This window comes from Entelurus aequoreus, linkage group LG09 (assembly GCF_033978785.1).
Source record: "Entelurus aequoreus isolate RoL-2023_Sb linkage group LG09, RoL_Eaeq_v1.1, whole genome shotgun sequence".
In the NCBI taxonomy this organism is placed as follows: domain Eukaryota; kingdom Metazoa; phylum Chordata; class Actinopteri; order Syngnathiformes; family Syngnathidae; genus Entelurus; species Entelurus aequoreus.
The window spans coordinates 49,635,923-49,658,692 of NC_084739.1; the positions used below are offsets into that span (position 1 = coordinate 49,635,923).

The following is a 22,770-nucleotide window of genomic DNA, read 5'->3' on the forward strand; positions in this document are numbered from 1 at the left end:
GCACAACACTGAAAATAAACTAAACTAAACTAAATATAACAAATTAAACAAGGAACAGGTGCGCTGACAGGACATGGAACGGAAAGTAAAGGTGCTGCAAAACACAGGGACCAAACAGGACACACTAACAAAACAAGAGCACCAGGACAGGAAGTGATTCTAAACACAGGAAAACCCAAACATAATCAAACTGTCAGTAGCACTTCTGACAACATCCCTACTAAAAGATAAAATTCAAATGTTCTGTGTAAATAAATTCAGGGCTTCTTAGTTTTCTTTTAAAGGGTAACTGCACTTTTTTTTTAAATTTTGAATATCATTCCCAATCCTTATGAAAGACATCACACATTTGTTTTGTTTTAGGCATTTTAACTAGTAAATAAATGTGATCAAAAGTCAGCTTACAATTGAGTCAATGAGAGACACTCTATTCTGCCTATAAAGCGCTTAAAAAAAAACATCCAAACACCTGCTGTAGGTATATGTAATTTAGTAACAGGCACAAGGATAATAATAACATGTAACGTTTACATTTTTGCTCATTTTAAGCATACAGGACTGTCTCAGAAAATTAGAATATTGTGATAAAATTCTTTATTTTCTGTAATGCAATTAAAAAAACTAAAATGTCATACATTCTGGATTCATTACACATCAACTGAAATATTGCAAGCCTTTTATTATTTTAATATTGCTGATTATGGCATACAGCTTAAGAAAACTCAAAAATCCTATCTCAAAAAATTAGAATATTTCCTCAGACCAAGTAAAAAAAAAAGTAAAAAAAAAAGATTTATAACAGCAAAACAAAATCAAACATTTGAAAATGTCAATTAATGCACTCAGTACTTGGTTGGGAATCCTTTTGCACGGATTACTGGATCAATGCGGCGTGGCATGGAGGCAATCAGCCTGTGGCATTGCTGAGGTGTTATGGATGCCCAGGATGCTTCAATAGCGGCCTTTAGCTCATTTGCATTATTGGGTCTGGTGTCTTTCAGCTTCTTCTTCACAATACCCCACACATTCTCTATGGGGTTCAGGTCAGGGGAGTTGGCACGCCAATCGAGGACAGTAATGCCATGGTCAGTACACCAGTTACTGGTGGTTTTGGCACTGTGGGCAGGTGCCAGATCATGTTGGAAAATGAAATCATCATCTCCATAGAGCTTTTCAACAGATGGAAGCATGTAGTGCTCTAAAATCTCTAGAAGCGTCTGACTTGGGCTATGAAAAAGAAGCACTGGACAGTTGCAGATTGGTCCAGAGTTCTGTTTTCAGACGAAAGCAAGTTTTGTATTTCATTTGGAAGTCAAGGCGCTAGAGTCTGGAGGAAGGCTGGAGAGAAGCAAAATCCACGTTGCTTGAAATCCAGTGTGAAGTTCCCACAGTCAGCAATGGTTTGGGGAGCCATGTCAGCTGCTGGTGTTGGTCCACTGTGTTTCATCAAGTCCAGAGTCAATGCAGCTGTGTACCAAGAGATTTTAGAGCACTACATGCTTCCATCTGTTGAAAAGCTCTATGGAGATGATGATTTCATTTTCCAGCATGATCTGGCACCTGCCCACAGTGCCAAAACCACCAGTAACTGGTGTACTGACCATGGCATTACTGTCCTCGATTGGCCTGCCAACTCCCCTGACCTGAACCCCATAGAGAATTTGTGGGGTATTGTGAAGAAGAAGCTGAAAGACACCAGACCCAATAATGCAAATGAGCTAAAGGCCGCTATTGAAGCATCCTGGGCATCCATAACACCTCAGCAATGCCACAGGCTTATTGCCTCCATGCCACGCCACATTGGTGCAGTAATCCGTGCAAAAGGATTCCCAACCAAGTATTGAGTTCATTAATTGACATTTTCAAATGTTTGATTTTGTTTTGCTGTTATAAATCTTTTTTTTTTTACTTGGTCTGAGGAAATATTCTAATTTTTTGAGATACGATTTTTGAGTTTTCTTAAGCTGTATGCCATAATCAGCAATATTAAAATAATAAAAGGCTTGCAATATTTCAGTTGATGTGTAATGAATCCAGAATGTATGACATTTTTGTTTTTTTTAATTGCATTACAGAAAATAAACGACTTGATCACAATATTCTAATTTTCTGAGACAGTCCTGTATAGCGACGCATTAATTACAAAAACGCATCACGTTTGCTTTTTCCTTTGCCTAGAACACTGATTACTACTCACTTCATGAGAGCCAACAAACATAATAAAACATCACTTACTGTACAATGTGTGCTGTCACTGGGAAACCGACTGTTAGGATGTTGATACTATATTCCCGTTTGAAGCAAAGGTGGTAATACTAATCGTCACAATTGGCGAGGCATGTTTTAAAACAACACTTGAAGCGTGGCACTTCCTTGTTTAAAGTGTCACCTTCATTGTTAGTTTTGAAGCCCAAATACCTCCATATCGCGCTTCAGCACCCTCTTTATTAACCAGTAGAATTGTTGTTTTTTGCCATTGTTGTTTTTTGCCATTCTTCCTCTCCAAGATTGTATTGCTTGCATGCACTTTGTGTGTGCGTTTTGACACACAACATCATGCGCCTCTGTAGTGACCGCAACACAGCGGCACTTAGATGAAAGAACGGTACCGGTACTTTTCAAAGGCAGTATAGTACCGATTTCAATCAATTGGTATCGCGGTATTTTATTAGTACCGGTATACCGAACAACCCTACTCCATTGTAAGCAGACTTTTATTTATGTTTATTTATGAGTTTGAATGCATTAAAATTCTCTTCTTGTCTCTCATGACTGTAAACGATAGGTAAAATTCCAAAAAGGTGCAATTCCCCTTTAAGACTATTTAGAATATAATGACAACACAGTCGAAAAAAGATAGACATGGACATTAATTGACAGAAGAGGGTGACAAAAAACTAAATCACACTTTAAAAAGTTGATGGTATGCATTCAATATCAAGCGAGCCATGTACCAGAAAAAGCATCAAACTCCACGTGATCCACATTGGCTGCGCATCACACACGAAGACCAACCACTCACCTTGAACTGACCTGATGAAGCCCAAAAGTTTTTGGACCAAGACTTGGTATAAGACAAAAAATTAGCATATTGTTTCGTTAATTACACACTCGAAAAAAAAAAGTGTTTGACTAAGGTATGGCGAACTCATTATTACGGTACATGTTGCTGTTATGTCACAAATCAGTAGTCTTTGATGATGATTGTGAGGGGCGAGAGGGCAGCAAGAGAAAAAGTGTGTGTGGGGGGGGGTTGCAATTTGGATAGGGGCACCCTCTGACTTTTGAAAACCGTGCTCTTTTTTACCTTAGAGAGAAAAAAACTAAAGGCTGGATAGTCTTCTACTGTACCTTCTTATCAATGTGTTTCCAAACATATACCTGTAAATTCTATGTAACATTTATACATAAAAATGGAAAAATATGATAATGCAAGGAAGACTGCTATATGAACATCAACGGGCTTAAAGGCCTACTAAAATGAAATTTTCTTATTTAAACAGGGATAGCAGATCCATTCTATGTGTCATACTTGCCTGTACCGGAAGTAGCGTGACGTCGCAGGTTGAAGGGTTCCTCACATTTCCCCATTGTTTACGCCAGCAGTGAGAGCGATTCGGACCGAAAAAGCGACGATTACCCCATTAATTTGAGCGAGGATGAAAGATTTGTGGATGAGGAACGTGAGAGTGAAGGACTAGAGTGCAGTGCAGGACGTATCTTTTTTCGCTCTGACCGTAACTTAGGTACAAGGGCTCATTGGATTCCACAATTTCTCCTTTTTTATTGTGGATCACGGATTTGTATTTTAAACCACCTCGAATACTATATCCTCTTGAAAATGAGAGTCGAGAACGCGAAATGGACATTCACAGTGACTTTTATCTCCACGACAATACATCGGCGAAGCACTTTAGCTACGGAGCTAACGTGATAGCATCGTGCTTAAATGCGGATAGAAACAAAATAAATAAGCCCCTGACTGGAAGGATAGACAGAAGATCAACAATACTACCAAACACTGGACCTGTAACTACACGGTTAATGCTGTACCGCCTGGCGAAGCCTAGCAATGCTGTTGCTAAGGACGCCATTGAAGCTAACTTAGCTACCGTACCTCGACAGAGCTATGCTAAAAACATTAGCTATCCACCTACGCCAGCCCTCATCTGCTCATCAACAACCGTGCTCACCTGCGTTCCAGCGATCGACGGCGCGACGAAGGACTTCACCCGATCATCGATGCGGTCGGCGGCTAGCGTCAGATAGCGCATCTACTATCCAACTCAAAGTCCTCCTGGTTGTGTTGCTGCAGCCGGCCGCTTATACACCGATCCCACCTACAGCTTCTTATTTGCTGTCTCCATTGTTAATTGACAATTGCAAAAGTATTCACCAACACAGATGTCCAGATACTGAACTATGTCCGATGAAACAGAGGAATTTTGCTATTGGGAAACAGTACAGATTTCTGCTTCAATACATTGAGTCCAACTTCCGCTTCAACCATTGACGTCACGCACAAACGTCCTCATACCTAGACGTTTTCAACCGGAAAATTCCCGGGAAATTTAAAATTGCACTGTGACGGACTCACTTGTGGGTTCCATGGACCATCAAATAGCGACATCTCTGAGCAGTTTGGCGTTTGTTTTATTTTTTCAAACAAAACCTCAGTCCCGGTCGCTTTTCAGCTCCTCTCCTCCGCTCGCTCGCTCGTCGTCTCGGGCTCTCCTCCCCTCTCGCTCCGCGTCAGCTTTTCGTTGGCTCGTTCCAGCCTTCCCCTCATCTCTCTCTGCTGCTCCCCTTTTCTTCAGCGAGAGGAGATTGGATGATCGTGCCCAGGTGCCCAGGCGCGCCCCGCCTCGCCGCTCGCACGCCGTCCACGCCTCCTTGCCGCCATCTTGGGCCGGGCCCCGGCGTGCCCTGCCTTGCTCCTCGCTCGCCGGCCCCGCCTCTCCACAGTCCTCCATTGCCAAACGCAAGCCGGGATTCCGACCCGCTGCGCGTACTCTCTTCCCCCCCCCCCCCACTCTCCCCCCCCCCCCCCCCCCTTTTTCCGAGGGAGCGGGAAGTGAGGACGGCCAGGTCCCCATGTGGCCCCGGTCTTCTCCTTTTCTGTGTCTTCTTCCTTTTCCGCCTGTTCTTTTTTTCCCTCTTCATCTTCATCGTCTTTTCCTTGGTCTTTTTCTTTGTCTTCTTGGTTATTTTGGTCTTTTTCTTTGTCTTCTTGGTCTTTTTCTTTGTCTTTTTGGTCTTTTTCTTTGTCTTCTTGGTCTTTTTGGTCTTTTTCTTTGTCTTCTTGGTCTTTTTCGGTCTTCTTTTTCTTTTCCTCCCACTTTTTCTTCTTCAACTTTTTCTTTTTCTTCAACTTTTTCTTTTTCTTCAACTTCTTTTTCTTCTTTAACTACCACTTATTTGGGGGGCCACTCCCCACCTGGACCGCTAGCACCTGCAGGAGCTGCAATTGTTTGCGGGACTCTTCGAGACGCTGGCGGCTGCCTGCCGCCAGTTCCGTGAACGCCCCCACAAGGGCCCACAGGAAATCGTCCTCCCCCGCCTCCGATGGCCCCACATTGGGCGCCAAATGTGACGGACTCAAACCGCCTTGTGGGTTCCATGGACCATCAAATAGCGACATCTCTGAGCAGTTTGACGTTTGTTTTATTTTTTCAAACAAAACCTCAGTCCCGGTCACTTTTCAGCTCCTCTCCTCCGCTCGCTCGCTCGTCGTCTCGGGCTCTCCTCCTCTCTCGCTCCGCGTCAGCTTTTCGATGGCTCCTTCCAGCCTTCCCCTCATCTCTCTCTGCTGCTCCCCTTTTCTTCAGCGAAAGGAGATTGGATGATCGTGCCCAAGTGCGCGGATCGCACACCTGGGCACGATTGCGGCGTCGCTCCCGGCGCGCCCCGCCTCGCCACTCGCTCGGCGTCAACGCCTCCTTGCCGCCATCTTAGGCCTGGCCCCGGCGTGCCCTGCCTTGCTGCTCGCTCGCCGGCCCCGCCTCTCCACATGCACGTTGTAAGTTAACCCGGCCGTATTGGCATGTGTTGCAATGTTAAGAATTCATCATTGATATATAAACTATCAGACTGCGTGGTCGGTAGTAGTGGGTTTCAGTAGGCCTTTAACAGACCTGTTAAAAGAGCCAAGGTATTTCATCACCTTATGCACTTCAAATGTGATGTAGCATTTCTGCAAGAGACCTACATTTTTATCAAAGAAAAAAGGCTGGGTGGGTCATGAATTCCACTCCAATGTAATTCAAGATCTCGTGGTCATTTAAAAATCCAATTATATATATTACCTGAGACCCAAAAAGATTTGTAATGGTTACAGAGCTGCTTTACCACAGATCAATTGTTTTAATTAACTTTGAACAATAATTTTGTTTATGGCTCAAACTGGGTTGACAATACATATAAGGAACAAATAGTTTACTAATTCCAAACCTGAACTCACAACAACTGATCTTTGAGGAAGATCTAAACTGTGTAATTGACTTTGTACGCCAATCCTAAATCTACAAACATCACAAATATGGCCAGGTTGCTATCAGCCTTTATGGACCAGATGAGGAAGGTTGACCTGTGGCGTCAACTATTTTTATAGGACTGGGACAATAATCATTAAGACAATTAATCGAACGACAAATGAAAATGAACTTGATAACTTGCTGTTTTTGTATTCTTTGTCTATTGATTCTCAACATGGTGCAAGAGGGTTTACCGTGTACATCACTCTCATCACTTGAGCGCTTTCATTTAAATAGGCCTTATTTAGCCAAATCAACTTTTCTTACCCGATGTACCTGTTTTCTTGTATTTAGGATCCCCGTAAGTACCGAAAAAGTGAAATCAAACAGTGGAGGTGTGGTGGGGATATTTATAAAACAATGTTGGCATTTTCCAAACTTGCTCCAAACGAGCAGTTTGGAATTAAAAAGAGAACTACGTTCCTTAATTTTCTCTATCTTCTTGTTGTGGGGCAGACTGGCTCGTACATGCACATACATGCTAAAATCCTTCTCGGTTCGGAGGTGTACCGAACGAGTACACATGCTAGCAGCGACCGGGCTAGGACAACATGTAAAAGTCAGAGCTGGAAGATCCTGCCTTGTTAAGATCTCCCGTTTGGGAACACTTTGGCTGCGCGATACAACAATGGAGGACGGAGGTTTGCCGACATTGTTCAGCAGCTGCTTCTGACAACACGTCAAACATGTGTTGCACCTTTCCTGCTTCCGGCTGCCAGACCGTAGTCGAGGAGCGCAGGGGAGACACTCCTCCAGGGCCGATGTATTCTCGGGGGCAACACCCTTCACTCTACCCGGCAGTGGGTCTCCACAGCTCCGGACTCCAGGGTAAATGTTGAGTCCGGCGATTAGTTGCAAATCGTGGCTTTATTGAGGTCTTGCACACAGCCAATCCAACAAAACACTAGCCACTCCCCGCACTCACGCTACCGCTCCCTCACCTCGCTCGCCCACACACTCACCTCACATGCTGTCACATATTAAAGGGCCACACACACACATACGCTACTCTCATAACACATGCTAACCCATTTGAAGCGTCACCACCCCATTCAAGCAGCCTCTCCTCTGCGAGTCATGCAGGGCTAAAGCAATAACAAATGTTTTTATAGCAGCAGATGTAAGTCCATATTGCATTAAAAACTAGATTTTGACCCACTTCTCTGGTGGAAGAACAATGAGCCCATATATCCTCTTACTGCCAAGTTAGCGAGGCTGGGGGGGGGGAAGAAAAGTTAATCTGAGGCTGAGTTGACTTGAAACTGTTTAATGTTGCACTTTTTATATGTAGAAGAAAAGTTTTGTCATTTTATTTAATCTGAGCAACAACTTGAGGCAATTTAATGTTGATTAACTAGGACCCCGACAAGTTGAAAAACTTATTGGGGTGTTACCATTTAGTGGTCAATTGTACGGAATATGTACAGTACTGTGCAATCTACTAATAAAAGTCTCAATCAATCAATCAAAAAAAGCACTTTATATGTAGAAAGGTTTTGTTAAGAAACCATTCTGAGCCTTATCTTATTTAGTTTTTATTTTATATATGTTGACCACATTAACCCTGGCAATGGACCCTGTGTGTATATGTATGTTATGCCATTGTTTACAAATTTGGTAAATAAATAACCAAAGAATTTATGTTTTGTTGTTTTCTTACTGTACCGAAAATGAACTGAACCGTGACCTCTAAACCGAGGTACGTACCGAACCGAAATTTTTGTGTACCGTTACACCCCTAGTATATACAGTATCTTACAAACTCGATTCATCGCCCAGCCCTACCTTGAATTATTAAAGAAGTCAAAAACAATATAATAAATTAACCTAAGGAAAAAATGGAACGGCTTCTGCTAAAATCAAGAGGATATGTTTATGAACACAGCAAAAAAGCAGGCTTTGGGCACAACAACTTAAATGGCAACAAATTCTACAAATCAAGAAAATTAAACGGTGAACTAACTATTGACCTAGAATAAATTAACAAAAGTGTTTGACTCAAAAAATATATTATCATAGAGTATATATTTATATATAGTTATTAATGTTACAATGACGATAGGATTGCGTGATATACAATATAAATTTGGCCGACGATAGAGCTTTTAATACGATTGTCATATTGTGATAATTCATGTTGATGACAGTCTAGATGTGTCCTGCAAAATTGACAGCTACAAGAAAACAAAGGCGGCCTCAAAGCACTGTAGCATTCTTGCTAGTGGCTAACGTTCCTCAACAGTGCAAAAAACTTCAAAGTCAGCATTCCTTGCCTCTATAGCGACAATTAAACTATAATTCTTACAAGTACCATTATAACTTATGGACAAAGATGAGCTAAACAGGTTACACTATACACTGTAGGAGGATATGCTAGATGCTAAGATACAGCTCTTGAAGGTTAAAAGCAACAATATCAAGTATATCATCGGGTATCGTATCACGGTTGATACTACAGTGGTTAAATCGATATTTTTTTATTACCAAAAAATATTTCTTGTTTTTGTTATTGTTTGCAAACAGGAAATAAGTCCCTGGACAAAGGAGAGCTTTATTGGCAAAAAGCAATTAATTTAAATCAGAGCCATTATAAGGTAATAATTAAAACATTCAAATTATATTAATACACTGTCATCCTGTGTTATGTCTAATTTTAATTGTGACCAATAATGTAATTATGTAATGATCTTGAACATTTTAAAGTATCAGTATCAGCATTGGTACGGCCAACAGGGTTTAAAAGGGCACAAGATTTTGCAATGCATTGTGGGTGCCGGGGAGCCATTTTTCTGGACAGAGGTTTTGTTTACATGGCTGTACTTTACCCGCAGTAATGTGATAGAGAGGAACAAACCGGATAAAAATAAATCGTACAAAATAAAACAAAATCAAGGGACCACACCGAGACAAACTGTGCCCTATTCCAAAGCTTGCTAAGTCTAAAAAAAAATTGTTTAAATAGGCGGAATTGATCTATATTACCACGGCCAATGGGACAAGAGATTTGAGTAAGCTGCTGCCATTGTTGAAGCCATTCAAACTGCGCATAATCTTTTGCTTTCCTCTCTTATGTGTTTGAGATGGCGTGAGGGTTCCCAGCCTCATTTCATAAGCAGGTTTTCTTTAAAAATTAAGCCCAATTTTACTTTTAAATACTTTGATCACTGCGTTATTTCTCCGAAAATAATACTCATTCATTTTTGTACTTATGCAAGAAGACTAAAAGTAAACAGACAACATGCTTTTGTCTAAAATACTATACATTGTTTGTCGCCCGCAGCTAGCTGCTTGGCTCACGCTAACAGCCTACTAAATGTTACATGTGACACTGAATAAAGCATGCTTTTATTCAAACTTACCAGTCTGAAAATGCGGTAAACACACCAAAGTGTACCAGGTGATGGTGTTAAAAGTCATATTTGATTGTCTTACGGCTGCTTTCCAGGCTATTCGCCGTCTCTTTATTAGCTTCTTAACCAAACTTCCTTCAACTTTGCTTTCACGATAGAAATGACAAAAATCTCACCAAATCCTTTTTTCATGAAGCACTCATGACCATGACTGTGGCAGTTAATGATGCGCATAATCGCACTATGTTTTGAACTTGTTAAAGGAATAAAAAAAACTTAACCACAAAATCTTGGTATTGGATCCATCCATCCATACATACATTTTGTACAGCTTGTCCCTCTCGGGGTCCCAGGGGATGCTGGATCCTATCCCAGCTGCACTCGAGCGGAAAGCAGGATCAATATCCAAATTTGTAGTATTGGCCAAAACTAATGTTAAGTATCAAAGGATAGATTTTAGGTCATATCCACATCCTTAATTGGTCATTGACTTTGTGTTATCTTGATACGCCAGATATTTGACAATGAACAGCGTAAAAATCACTTTTTTTTTTAATAAATTGAGAATGGTCTCACCACTACTTGACCAAGTCGGAGCACACTGGCCTTCTTAACACGACCTCCATTGCGCTCACAGATTTTCTGGAGGTCAGTGCCGAGTCGCTCCATAACCATAAAACGATACCTAAACAAAGAGAAAGAGCTCAGGAGGGAGAGATGTACTACAGTGTGTTTGTATTAAATATAGAAATAAAAACAAATGTGTATCAAATACATATTACTAATACATATACACACACACACACACACACACACACGTGTGAATATATATATATATATATATATATATATATATATATATATATATATATATATATATATATATATATATATATATATATATATATATATATATACACACACACACACACACACACACACAGGTAAAAGCCAGTAAATTAGAATATTTTGAAAAACTTGATTTATTTCAGTAATTGCATTCAAAAGGTGTAACTTGTACATTATATTTATTCATTGCACACAGACTGATGCATTCAAATGTTTATTTCATTTAATTTTGATGATTTGAAGTGGCAACAAATGAAAATCCAAAATTCCGTGTGTCACAAAATTAGAATATTGTGTAAGGGTTAAATTTTGAAGACACCTGGTGCCACAAACTAATCAGCTGATTAACTCAAAACACCTGCAAAGGGCTTTAAATGGTCTCTCAGTCCAGTTCTGAAGCCTACACAAACATGGGGAAGACTTCAGATTTGACAGCTGTCCAAAAGGCAACCATCGACACATTGCACAAGGAGGGAAAGACACAAAAGGTTATTGCTGAAGAGGCTGGCTGTTCTCAGAGCTCTGTGTCCAAACACATTAATGGAGAGGCAAAGGGAAGGAAAAACTGTGGTCAGAAAAAGTGTACAAGCGATAGGGATCACCGCGCCCTGGTCAAGATTGTGAAAAAAAACCCATTCAAAAATGTGGGGGAGATTCAGAAGGAGTGGACAGCTGCTGGAGTCAGTGCTTCAAGATCCACCACCAAGAGACGCTTGAAAGACATGGGTTTCAACTGCCGCATACCTCGTGTCAAGCCACTGTTGACCAAGAAACAGCGCGAAAAGCGTCTCACCTGGGCTAAGGAAAAAAAGAGCTGGACTGCTGCTGAGTGGTCCAAAGTCATGTTTTCTGACGAAAGCAAATTTTGCATTTCCTTTGGAAATCGAGGTCCCAGAGTCTGGAGGAAGACAGGAGAGGCACAGGATCCACGTTGCCTGAAGTCTAGTGTAAAGTTTCCACCATCAGTGATGGTTTGGGGTGCCATGTCATCTGCTGGTGTCGGTCCACTCTGTTTCCTGAGATCCAGGGTCAACGCAGCCGTCTACCAGCAAGTTTTAGAGCACTTCATGCTTCCTGCTGCTGACCTGCTCTATGGAGATGGAGATTTCAAGTTCCAACAGGACTTGGCGCCTGCACACAGCGCAAAATCTACCCGTGCCTGGTTTACGGACCATGGTATTTCTGTTCTAAATTGGCCTGCCAACTCCCCTGACCTTAGCCCCATAGAAAATCTGTGGGGTATTGTGAAAAGGAAGATGCAGAATGCCAGACCCAAAAACGCAGAAGAGTTGAAGGCCACTATCAGAGCAACCTGGGCTCTCATAACACCTGAGCAGTGCCAGAAACTCATCGACTCCATGCCACGCCGCATTAACGCAGTAATTGAGGCAAAAGGAGCTCCAACCAAGTATTGAGTATTGTTCATGCTCATATTTTTCATTTTCATACTTTTCAGTTGGCCAACATTTCTAAAAATCCCTTTTTTGTATTAGCCTTAAGTAATATTTTAATTTTGTGACACACGGAATTTTGGATTTTCATTTGTTGCCACTTCAAATCATCAAAATTAAATGAAATAAACATTTGAATGCATCAGTCTGTGTGCAATGAATAAATATAATGTACAAGTTACACCTTTTGAATGCAATTACTGAAATAAATCAAGTTTTTCAAAATATTCTAATTTACTGGCTTTTACCTGTGTATATATATATATATATATATATATATATATATATATATATATATATATATATATATATATATATATATATATATATATACACGTATACACATATATATACATACATACAAAAGTTTACATACACTTGTAAAGAACAATGTCATTGCTGACTTGCGTTTCCAATAATATCTACAACTCTTATTTTTTTGTGATTAAGAGTGATTGGAGCACATACTTGTTTGTCACAAAAAACATTCATGAAGTTTTGTTCTTTTATGAATTTATTATGGGTCTACTGAAAATGTGACCAAATCTGCTGGGTCAAAAGTATACATACAGCAATGTTAATATTAGGTTACATGTCCCTTGGCTAGTTTCACTGCAATAAGGCGCTTTTGGTAGCCATCCACAAGCTTCTGGCAACCTTCTGGTTGAATTTTTGACCACTCCTTGACAGAATTGATGCAGTTCAGCTAGATTTGTTGGTTTTCTGACATGGACTTGTTTCTTCAGAATTGTCCACACGTTTAAGTCAGGACTTTGGGAAGGCCATTCTAAAACCTTAATTCTAGCCTGATTTAGCAATTACTTTACAACTTTTGACGTGTGTTTGGGGTCATTGACCTGTTGGAACACCCAACTGCGCCCAAGACCCAATCTCTGGGCTGATGATTTTAGGTTGTCCTGAAGAATTTGGAGGTAATTCTCCTTTTTCATTGTTCATTATGCTTGAAGCTCATCAAGAGAATGCCAAGAGTGTGTAAAGCCGCAATCAGAGAAAAGGGTGGCTATTTTGAAGGAACTAGAATATAAAACCGTAGCCTTTGCCATACTGCGTGTGTTGTCCCTGACCACAACGTGGGTTTTCACCCTGGGGTGTTTTTTGTTGTATTTTTGTTTTTTCTCTGTGGAGTCTTTAAGCGGCAACTGTGTGGTACTACTTTTTTTCGGTGTTTGCTTTTCATCCATCTTCCGCTTGTATTCATCGTGTATCTCCTTATGATTCTTGAAGAGGTGGGAGATCAAATTGCTTGTATTAAAGGAAGACGTCTTGGTTCCTCCTCGCATAACCAACTTTTTGCAGTCATTGCAAATTGCCAGTTTTTTATCCGTCAAAGACACTTTAAAATAATCCCGAACAATAGACATGGTGTCGTTAGTCAGTCACCGAGCGAGCTCGCTTTTTAGCCAGGCTACAGCACCGGCAACAACACTCTTGTTGTTGTTATGCTCTGATCCAGCGGTTTGATGAGGTCATCAAGCGTCGCCAGTAAACCTCTCATGCTGCAGTCATCAACTCCTGTGTTGTGTGTGTGGGAGAGGGGAGACAGGAGAGGGTAGGTGCTGCTGACTGGGAGACGCATCTGCTCTGTACTTCCCCCTACGTCCGTGTTTTACCGGATATGTACCGCTCCATACAGCGGCGTTTAAAAAAGTCATTAATTTTACTTTTTGAAACTGATACCGATAATTTCCGATATTACATTTTAAAGCATTTATCGGACGATGATATCGGCCTGAATATCTCTACTGTATAGATATATCATTGATAATAAATAGTAATAGTTATCTCTACCACCATTACTATAATTTTAAATGTAATAATAATTGAACAAATGCCTTTTTTTACGACAGGCCCATTTAAAACAAATGGTTACGGAAAGTAAGAATAAAGGTCAACACGCCAACCTTATGCGCCACTCTCTCCGAGGGTGAGCTGTTTCAGGAGACAAAGTAGCAAATTAATCACATTAACACCTCCAAATCAGGCCAAATCAGAGCCTATATATACAGCTGTGCAATCGTCTGTTTAGTCTCTTTTCTCCGACTTAGACAGAACCAGCCTTCTGAATGACAAACTGGCGTGTTAACCTTTATTCATAGAACCACGGTTACATTCCATAACCATCCGTTCTATTTCATATGAGGTCAACACGCCATCGTATGGGTCAACAGTATACCAAATAAGGTCGGGCAGGAGGTGAAGTGAGGCCAAAAACCCTCAGAACAACAGTTCGGTTCAGAACATAGTTTATTGATGAAAGCCTCAGGTTGTGATTAAACAGTCAAAGGCCAATGAAGGCTACCTTTTGTGAGATAAATCATTTTCAACTGAGGAAAAGGGTTACCATAAACAGAACTTCCTTATTAATGAAACACAACCACCGGGTGAATACCAACCCTGAAGCTGTGATCCAGCTCGGCAGGGCCACATACACTTCCCTTGCCTGAAGCCACAGTCCAGCATGGCAGGGACAGCACGTTATACTGGCCTGCTTCCAGAACAGCAAAAGCCATTGATGAAGCAACATTTAGCCTATAAAACCTTGCGAAGGTCTCTGGAGAGGCCTAACTGGCTGCCGCACAAATGTCCTCCAAGAGAGCCCAACAGGCAGCCACCACTCCGCCCTAGATGGAAGGACCTCAGCGCCATCATAAGCCAGAGTTATAGCCTCGATAACCAACCCTGCTTGGACATTTCATTTTTATTTTGTCCTTTCTCTTTTTAAAAGCTGATCAGTCTGTCTAACAGAATGTGTGCAGTGAATGTACACCCCTAGGGACCAGACCAGACAGACTAAGTGCAACTGGGCTGTCTTCGCAGATTCATGAAGAGGAGGATGAAAGGGCTCCAGAACCAAGGGCCTCAACACAAAAGAGATAGGGAATACCTTCCATAAAAAGATGGATTAAGCAGGAGAGAGATGGCAGAGCCTTCTCCTCCTGATCTCAGACAGATGCACAGACAGGGTCATGCAGTGCAGAGACCCGCTTAGCTAAAGCCATGGCAAGGAGAAAGGCTGTTTTGAGGGAAAGAAGCTCCAGCCCCAATTTGGCTAAAGGCTCAAAAGGAGGCTCCAACAGCATCAACTGTTAAATCCCATGATGGGACCATGTGGGACTTTGGTGGCCGTATACGCCGAGCGCCCTTCAAAAACTGGCTAACAAAGGGCTGTGAGTCCACAGTCCTAACCTCAATAGGGCTGTGATGGTCAGATATGGCAGCCACGTAGCCCTTCAAGGTAAATTCTGTCAGCCCTTTCTCCAGCAGTGTCTGTAAAAATAAGAGAACCCTTCATGTCCCTCAGGAAACCAGGTACTAGCTCTTTCCTGCACACCACTGGAAAAACTGTTTCAATCTGCCAGCATATATTATTACCCTGGTGGAGGGAGCTATTGCTGCCTGCAGGGTAGCAATAAAAGCAGGATTCAAGCTGCAGGGCGGGCTCTGAATCCAGACCAAATGCCTTGCCCGCCCTGCATAATCTGTGGGTGAAGTTGCCACTACCCTGGACAGGAGATCTGCTGCCACATTCACCTACCCCGACAAGTATATGGCTTTCGGGGACACACCCTGAGCATGAGCCCAGAGGGGGAGTTTGTGTGCCAGGTCGTGCAGAGACCATGACCGCAGACCTACCTGGTGGATGATGTAGGCAACAAGCAAACAAACACATGCTTCCCCCAAATCACGGAACGGAAATACACAGAGGCCTGATACACTACCAGTTCGAGCATGTTGTTGTGAGGCCCCCCTCCAAAGGGGACCCCACCGGCCCTCATGGTGCTCTCATAAAGCCCTCTAGCCTGCTTCTAAGGCATCCGTAATGACGGTCACCCTTTTGATCACACTCAGGCCCAGTGGAAGTCCTTCTCTGAGGCCCTGGGCCGTAGTCCACCATGCAATTTCTGGGAGGAAAATCATAGACACGGGGCTAACCCTGAGGCCATCCTCATGGAAGCTCACAACGTGCCTGACAAGCCAACACTGCAGCGGCTGCATACAACGCAACCCCAGGTACACCGATTGAGATGCTGCTGCCATGAGGCCAAACAGCCTGCGGCCATGCTTCACTGTTATGTGTTTGCCCACAGTTAAATGTGACAAGCACCTCTGTCCTCTTCAAAGTCAAGTCATTGTCCTTGAGGTTGAATGTTTAACCAACCTCAGATATTCCACCGTCCTGGATGGAGTAAGGCAACTCTTCTCCCTGTTCAAGGCCAGCCCTAAGTCTTCGACGTGTTGAGATGTCGAGCCGAGCTTGTTGTTCTGTTGGGGAGCAAACTAACCAATAGTCCGGGTAATTCAAGACATGAATACCTTGGCGACAGAGCGGCCAGTGCCACCTCCATGCACTTTGTGAAGGTGTAAGTGGACAAGGACAGCAGAACGGGAGGAAGGTGCGCCTGTGGTCTCTGTGTACACAAATGTGAAAGTGTGTCTCTTGCAGATTCACTGCAGGGACTCTGTTACAATGACAAAAGGCGGAACAGACTAAGTGTGTTTCAGAAAGTTGTTAATCTTTTAGGTTTGAGATAGTTTTTCTTCGCAACCAGGAATTAGGTCGAATAAATCCCTTGGTGTATCTCGCTTGGAGCGGGTGTTATTGCCCCCTTCTGCAGAAGGGCCATGACCTCTGCCACAAAGAACTGATATCTGAATCTGTTATGTTGCTTAGGAGGGTAGGAATGATTCTGGAAAGCGATGGTGTTCTGGTTCGGGTCTGGGTTCTGTACTATGACTTCAATGCATTCAGTACCCAAGGGCAGTGATGTCTGAGCATACGCACCAAACAGCAGCTCAGAGTACCTCAAAATTTCCAGGCACAGTCAGGGCGTAGAGGGGATCCAGATTGGTAGCTGTAGGATTAAGTCTCTAATTTTTGCAGACGTGGTTCTGATGGCTTCATCTGGCCAGGGTCTTCAGCTTTCACTGGATCGGTTTGCAGTCGAGTGTGAAGCAACTGGGATGAGAATCAGCACTTCCACGTCTGAGTCCATGGTTTTCGCCCAGAAAAAGATGGATTGCCATCTACGGGTTGGGGAGGAGATCTTGCAACAATTGGAGGCGTTCAAGTACCTCAGAGTCTTGTTCACGAGTGAGGAAAAAGTGGGTCGTGAGATCAACAGGTGGGTCAGTATGGCGTCTGCAGTGATGCGGACCCTGTTTTGATCTGTTACGGTGAAAAAGGAGCTGAGCCGGAAGGCAAAGCTCTCAATTTACCGGTCAATCTATGTTACAAACCTCACCTATGGTCATGAGCTTTGGGATTATAACCGAAAGGACAAGATCACGAGTACAAGCGACCAAAATTCGTTTTCTCCGTCAGCAGGCCGGGCTCTCCCTTAAAGATAGGGTGAGAAGATCTGTCATCCGGGAGAAGCACAGGTTAAAGCTGCTGCTCCTCCACATCGAGAAGACCCAGATGACCCAGAAGACCCCGGACACCTCCCTAGGGAGGTGTTTAGGGCACGTCCGACCGGTAGGAGGCCACAGGGAAGACCCAGGACACATTGGGGAGACTACGTCTCCCAGCTGGCCTGGGAACGCCTTGGGATCCCCCGGGAGGGGACTGAAGAGAGGGAAGTCTGAGCTTCACTGCTTAGGCTGCTGCCTCCACAACCTGACCTTAGATAAGTGGAAGAAGATGGATGGATGGATGGATGGATAGAAGCAAATTCTGTGGAAAACCAGGATAGGCCAGATGCCTTGAAAGGAGGAAAAAAATATGTAATTTCCAAGCAATAAGGGGAAGGTTGGCATATGCTTTACACACTCCACGTAATGGAGTATGTGTCAAGTGAGCCCGGCTTCTGCACCGCCACACGTGGAGGAGGCGGGACAGCACCCAGCGCAAACACAATGCGCAGAAAGACTTCAGTGTCAAAACATTAAGAATTACATATATCGGTATGGCGGTATTATATCAAATACATACCTCTTTTGTAAAATATACCGGTATTGTCCATAGTGCCAGAATACCGCCCAGCCCTAGCGCTGAGCATTAACAAGCTCCTGCAGGGTATCTTGCATTGCCTGCACCTGCAGCTGCGGCTGGGAATTTTCTCTGTCTACCAGCAGCGAGCCACACGCCGCCCCTGTGTTGAACTCATCCCCTGCCTGCTGCTCGCCTTGGCCAAGATGAATTGGGGAGAGGGAAAAGTGTTGCCATCACCGTCCTGTGACATGGTCTGACAGTCACTCGGAGAAAAAAACAGATGTGGATAAAGCCTCAGGTAGCATACGACTTAACGGTCGCAGTGATTACTCTCAGCTCGAAAAGTATGTTGTTTTTCCTAGTTTGCCTCACGCCTCACGTAATATTCTAGATTTTGATGCCAATATGTCATTTTCACTGTAAATTAATATCGGCTCCAAATATCGGTAAACAGTCTCATTCTCTAGTGACAATCGGTATCGGCCCTGAAAAAAACATAACCGGTCAATCTTAATACATACACACTAAGGTTGTATGGTATACCGGTACTAGTAGAGTACCGCAATATTAATAAATCATATTCGGTACTATACCGCCTCTAAAAAGTACCGGTCCCCCACCCGTCGTGTCATGCAGAGCGCCCTCAGGAAGAGATGCTTTAAGACATGGCTAGCTAGCCAGCGGGTAATGTCTGTCCGCAGTCAACAGTGTTGTAACTACTACAATATAACTAATCCTTGTCTCCATGGAGACATATCAATTATGACTATTTCAAGTATCAGCCCTGTAGGACGCGTGATAGCTATATAAGCTTCACTTCAGCGCGCAGCATATCGGCGCCATTATACTGCATGGGTATAGACTTATCTATGGCTGACAAAGTCAAGACAAGATCTTAATTATGCCCAATCATCAACCATTACGGTGACCATCTTACCTTTGAACGCACTACTTACATATGAATGAAGGGCGTACTTACTCAACAGCCATACATGTCTGTGGAGGGGGGCATGGTCTGCGGGCATGGTCTGCGGGACTGCCGCAGAGCGGGGTGTGTAAGGACTGGCCTCGAAGCCAGCGGCAGGTGAGTGGATTGCCCAGTTGGGGAAGGTTATCTAATCACCTGTCGCCTTTATTAGCAGCAGCCGGGCTGAGACACAGGGTTGGAGTTGGAGACAGAGAGAGAGAGAGAGAGCACGAACAGAGACACGCCGGACTGAAAAGTCTTAAATATATATTGCTGGAAAGCAAACCATACTTGTGTATGAGAAATAAAAGACTTGTCCAACCTGTCTACTGGGCTCACGAAAGATCTGTCGACACCAGGAGAACCCTCCCACACTCAGAGACTTCCACAATGTCACACTAAGGGTGTCCGTATAAACAACGCCAACACTGTCATAAAAATGTGCCATATAGTGAAACCACACTAAACAACTATGACAAACACATTTTGGGAGAATATTTGCACCGCAACACAACATAAACACTACAGAACAAATTCCCAGAACGCCCTGCAGCACCAACTCTTCCGGGATGCTACAATATAAACAAACGCCTTTGGTGGATCTACACCTAACATCCACTGTGATGATACCAAGCACTGGAGCGTATCGCGCCGATACTACTATGATTACATCGATATTTTTAGCATCACAAAATATTCTTTTTTTTTTTTTTTTTTTTTTAATACTTTGTTTATAAACTCAGGAAATATGTCCCTGGCCACATGAGTACTTTAAATATGACCAATGTATGATCCTGTAACTACTTGGTACATTTTAACAAAAGTGGAGATAGAACATGTTAAAACAAAAAATAAGCAGATATTAACAATAAATGAACAAGTACCGGTAGATTAATAATACATTTTCTACCACTTGTCCTTAATAATTTTGACAAAATAATAGAATGATAAATGACACAATATGTTACTGCATACGTCAGCAGCTAAATTAGGAGCCTCTGTTTGTTTACCTACTACTAAAAGACAAGTTGTCTAGTATGTGCACTATTTTATTTAAGGACAAACTTGCAATATTAAACATATGTTTAATGTACCCTAAGATTTTTTTTTTAAATAAAGCCAATAATGACATTTTTTGTGGTCCCCTTTATTTAGAAAAGTACTAAAAAGTACCGAAATATTTTGGTACCGGTACCAAAATATTGGTAACGGGACAACACTGATACACACACACATACAGTATACATAGGTGTGTGTGTATACATATAGATATATACACATACTATATACACATACATACATAATATCACAAAATCCTTCAGACTCAAATTTAGACCAAGATACAGAAATACCTGAGGTCATTATGCTCAGCTTGTCCTGCTCCCCAATATGTTGGGACGCCAAGGTGGTCAAGTCTTCTACTATCCATCCATTTTTGCACTGTAACAAAATTAGACTGATTGAGAAGATGTTGTTGCACAAGTTATTTTAGGGTGTACTCAGACTAGGCCAATCCTACCACGCTTGGGCCGACTTCACACCTAAGGTCTGGCGTCATTTGACTAGCGTGAGTGTTCTAATTCGTTCTCAAGTTTGGTTTCCTTTCCCACCTTTGGCACAATCGGAATAGATGGGTCTGGACACGGCATGGTTGCACATGTGCAATGCAGCACAATCATAGAATTTAATGCAAATTGGGGCTGTCAAAAAAAAAAAATGTTTTCATTTAATTACGTAACAAATATTTGATCTTATTAACGCCTGGCATCATGGCAAGCCACACCTCTCTGTTAAGAAAGTGAAACTGTCACTTTCTGCCATGTGTTGGTTTAGTTAAGACATGGCTGTGTGTAGTGATAATAAAGTCTTAAATAATGAATAATCAGCTCAAACGAAACAGTAAGTTACAAAATAGTAAGTTACAAAAGTAGCCGTGCAGAGACCTAATTTAATAAAGTCCTGAGTGAAAATAACAGGAAGCAGAAAAAATGTAACTAAGTAATGTGTCATTTAGTGGCAACATCTTGTACACAGAGCTATCAAGAAGTAACATGGACAAATTACACATGAACCGGCACCGTCTTTAAAAGGTCAAATTAGCAATGAAAGGTGCAGTGTTTCTTAGGTGTTTGTTGCAATAAAATTGAGAAAGTGAAAGTTGCGATAAATTTTTCTTACCAACCTGACACACAAACATGTACAAAATAGACTTTAATCAGCCATGACAATGTGCATCTGCATTCCTATAAGGCAGACCTGGGCAAATTAAGGCCCGGGGGCCACATGCGGCCCGTTAAGCTTTTCAATCTGGCCCGCCGGACATTCACAAATAATTTTTTTAGTTCTTTAAAATGGAAAGTATAGCTGCCATTATGATGTGCAGTGATGTTTTCTAATGACCGTAAGTCTTGAACTATACAAACTATTTCAATGGTTGGAATCTGCGTTTTTACATTAAATACTAGTTACTATGGTAATTGAATTAGTTACTATGGTAATCTACGTCACAGCAGCTCAGACGAGGCACCAAGCAGTGTGGGTGGGGAGCGTTTCCGCAGAGCGTTTCCGCAGAGCCTTTCCATAGAGCGCTTCCATAGAGCGTTTCCACAGAGAGTTTCCACAGAGCGTTTCTAGAGCGGCCAGCCTGAAATATGGGTGTCATTTTTTCAACAAAGTTCTAAAGTTTAGTGATCTATCAAATATATCAGATTGTATAGGGTTGTTTTTTTTACCCTTCGCATATTTCACTGTGTTTGTTGCATTTTCGTTGTGTTTCGCTTGATTGTAAATAATGTCGATTGAGAGGGGGTGTGACGTTCATATGTTGTCAATATTCAGTGTTTTATCCTTCGTAGTTAAAATTGTAAATTCTACATTCTTTATTTTCATGTACCTTCTGGGTGTCTCATTCAGTAAAATATTTCTAAAGGCCTACAGAAACCCACTACTACCGACCACGCAGTCTGATAGTTTATATATGAATGATGAAATATTAACATTGCAACACATGCCAATACGGCCGGGTTAACTTATAAAGTGCAATTTTAAATTTCCCGCAAAACTTCCGGTTGAAAACGTCTATGTATGATGACGTATGCGCGTGACGTCAATGGTTGAAACGGAAGTATTCGGACACCATTGTATCCAATACAAAAAGCTCTGTTTTCATCGCAAAATTCCACAGTATTCTGGACATCTGTGTTGGTGAATCTTTTGCAATTTGTTTAATGAACAATGAAGACTGCAAAGAAGAAAGATGTAGGTGGGATCGGTGTATTAGCGGCTGGCTGCAGCAACACAACCAGGAGGACTTTGACTTGGATAGCAGACGCGCTATCCGACGCTAGCCGCCGACCGCATCGATGATTGGGTGAAGTCATTCGTCGCTCCGTCGATCGCTGGAACGCAGGTGAGCACGGGTGTTGATGAGCAGATGAGGGCTGGCTGGCGTAGGTTGATAGCTAATGTGTTTAGCATAGCTCTGTGAGGTCCCGTAGCTAAGTTAGCTTCAATGGCGTCGTTAGCATTAGCATTGTTAAGCTTCGCCAGGCTGGAAAGCATTAACCGTGTAGTTACAGGTCCATGGTTTAATAGTATTGTTGATTTTCTGTCCATCCTTCCAGTCAGGGGTTTATTTCTTTTGTTTCTATCTGCAGTTAAGCCCGAT

General features: G+C 42.4%; 1 protein-coding gene across 7 annotated transcripts in view; it reads right to left on the bottom strand.

Moving 5' to 3' along the window:
• vrk2 (VRK serine/threonine kinase 2) overlaps positions 1-22,770 on the bottom strand; it is a 97,133-nt gene that overhangs the window by 41,955 nt on the left and 32,408 nt on the right. For 5 of the 7 annotated variants that reach the window (XM_062058882.1, XM_062058880.1, XM_062058879.1 and 2 more), the window contains 2 exons: positions 20,456-20,543; positions 10,460-10,568 (listed from right to left, as the gene is read on the bottom strand). The exons of 1 other annotated variant lie outside the window; for it this stretch is intronic. In XM_062058882.1, the coding sequence (XP_061914866.1) occupies positions 10,460-10,568; positions 20,456-20,543 (197 nt within the window). Of the gene's footprint in view, positions 617-10,459; positions 10,569-20,455; positions 20,544-22,770 lie in introns of those variants that run through there. One more of the 7 variants, XM_062058885.1, reaches the window with a different exon arrangement.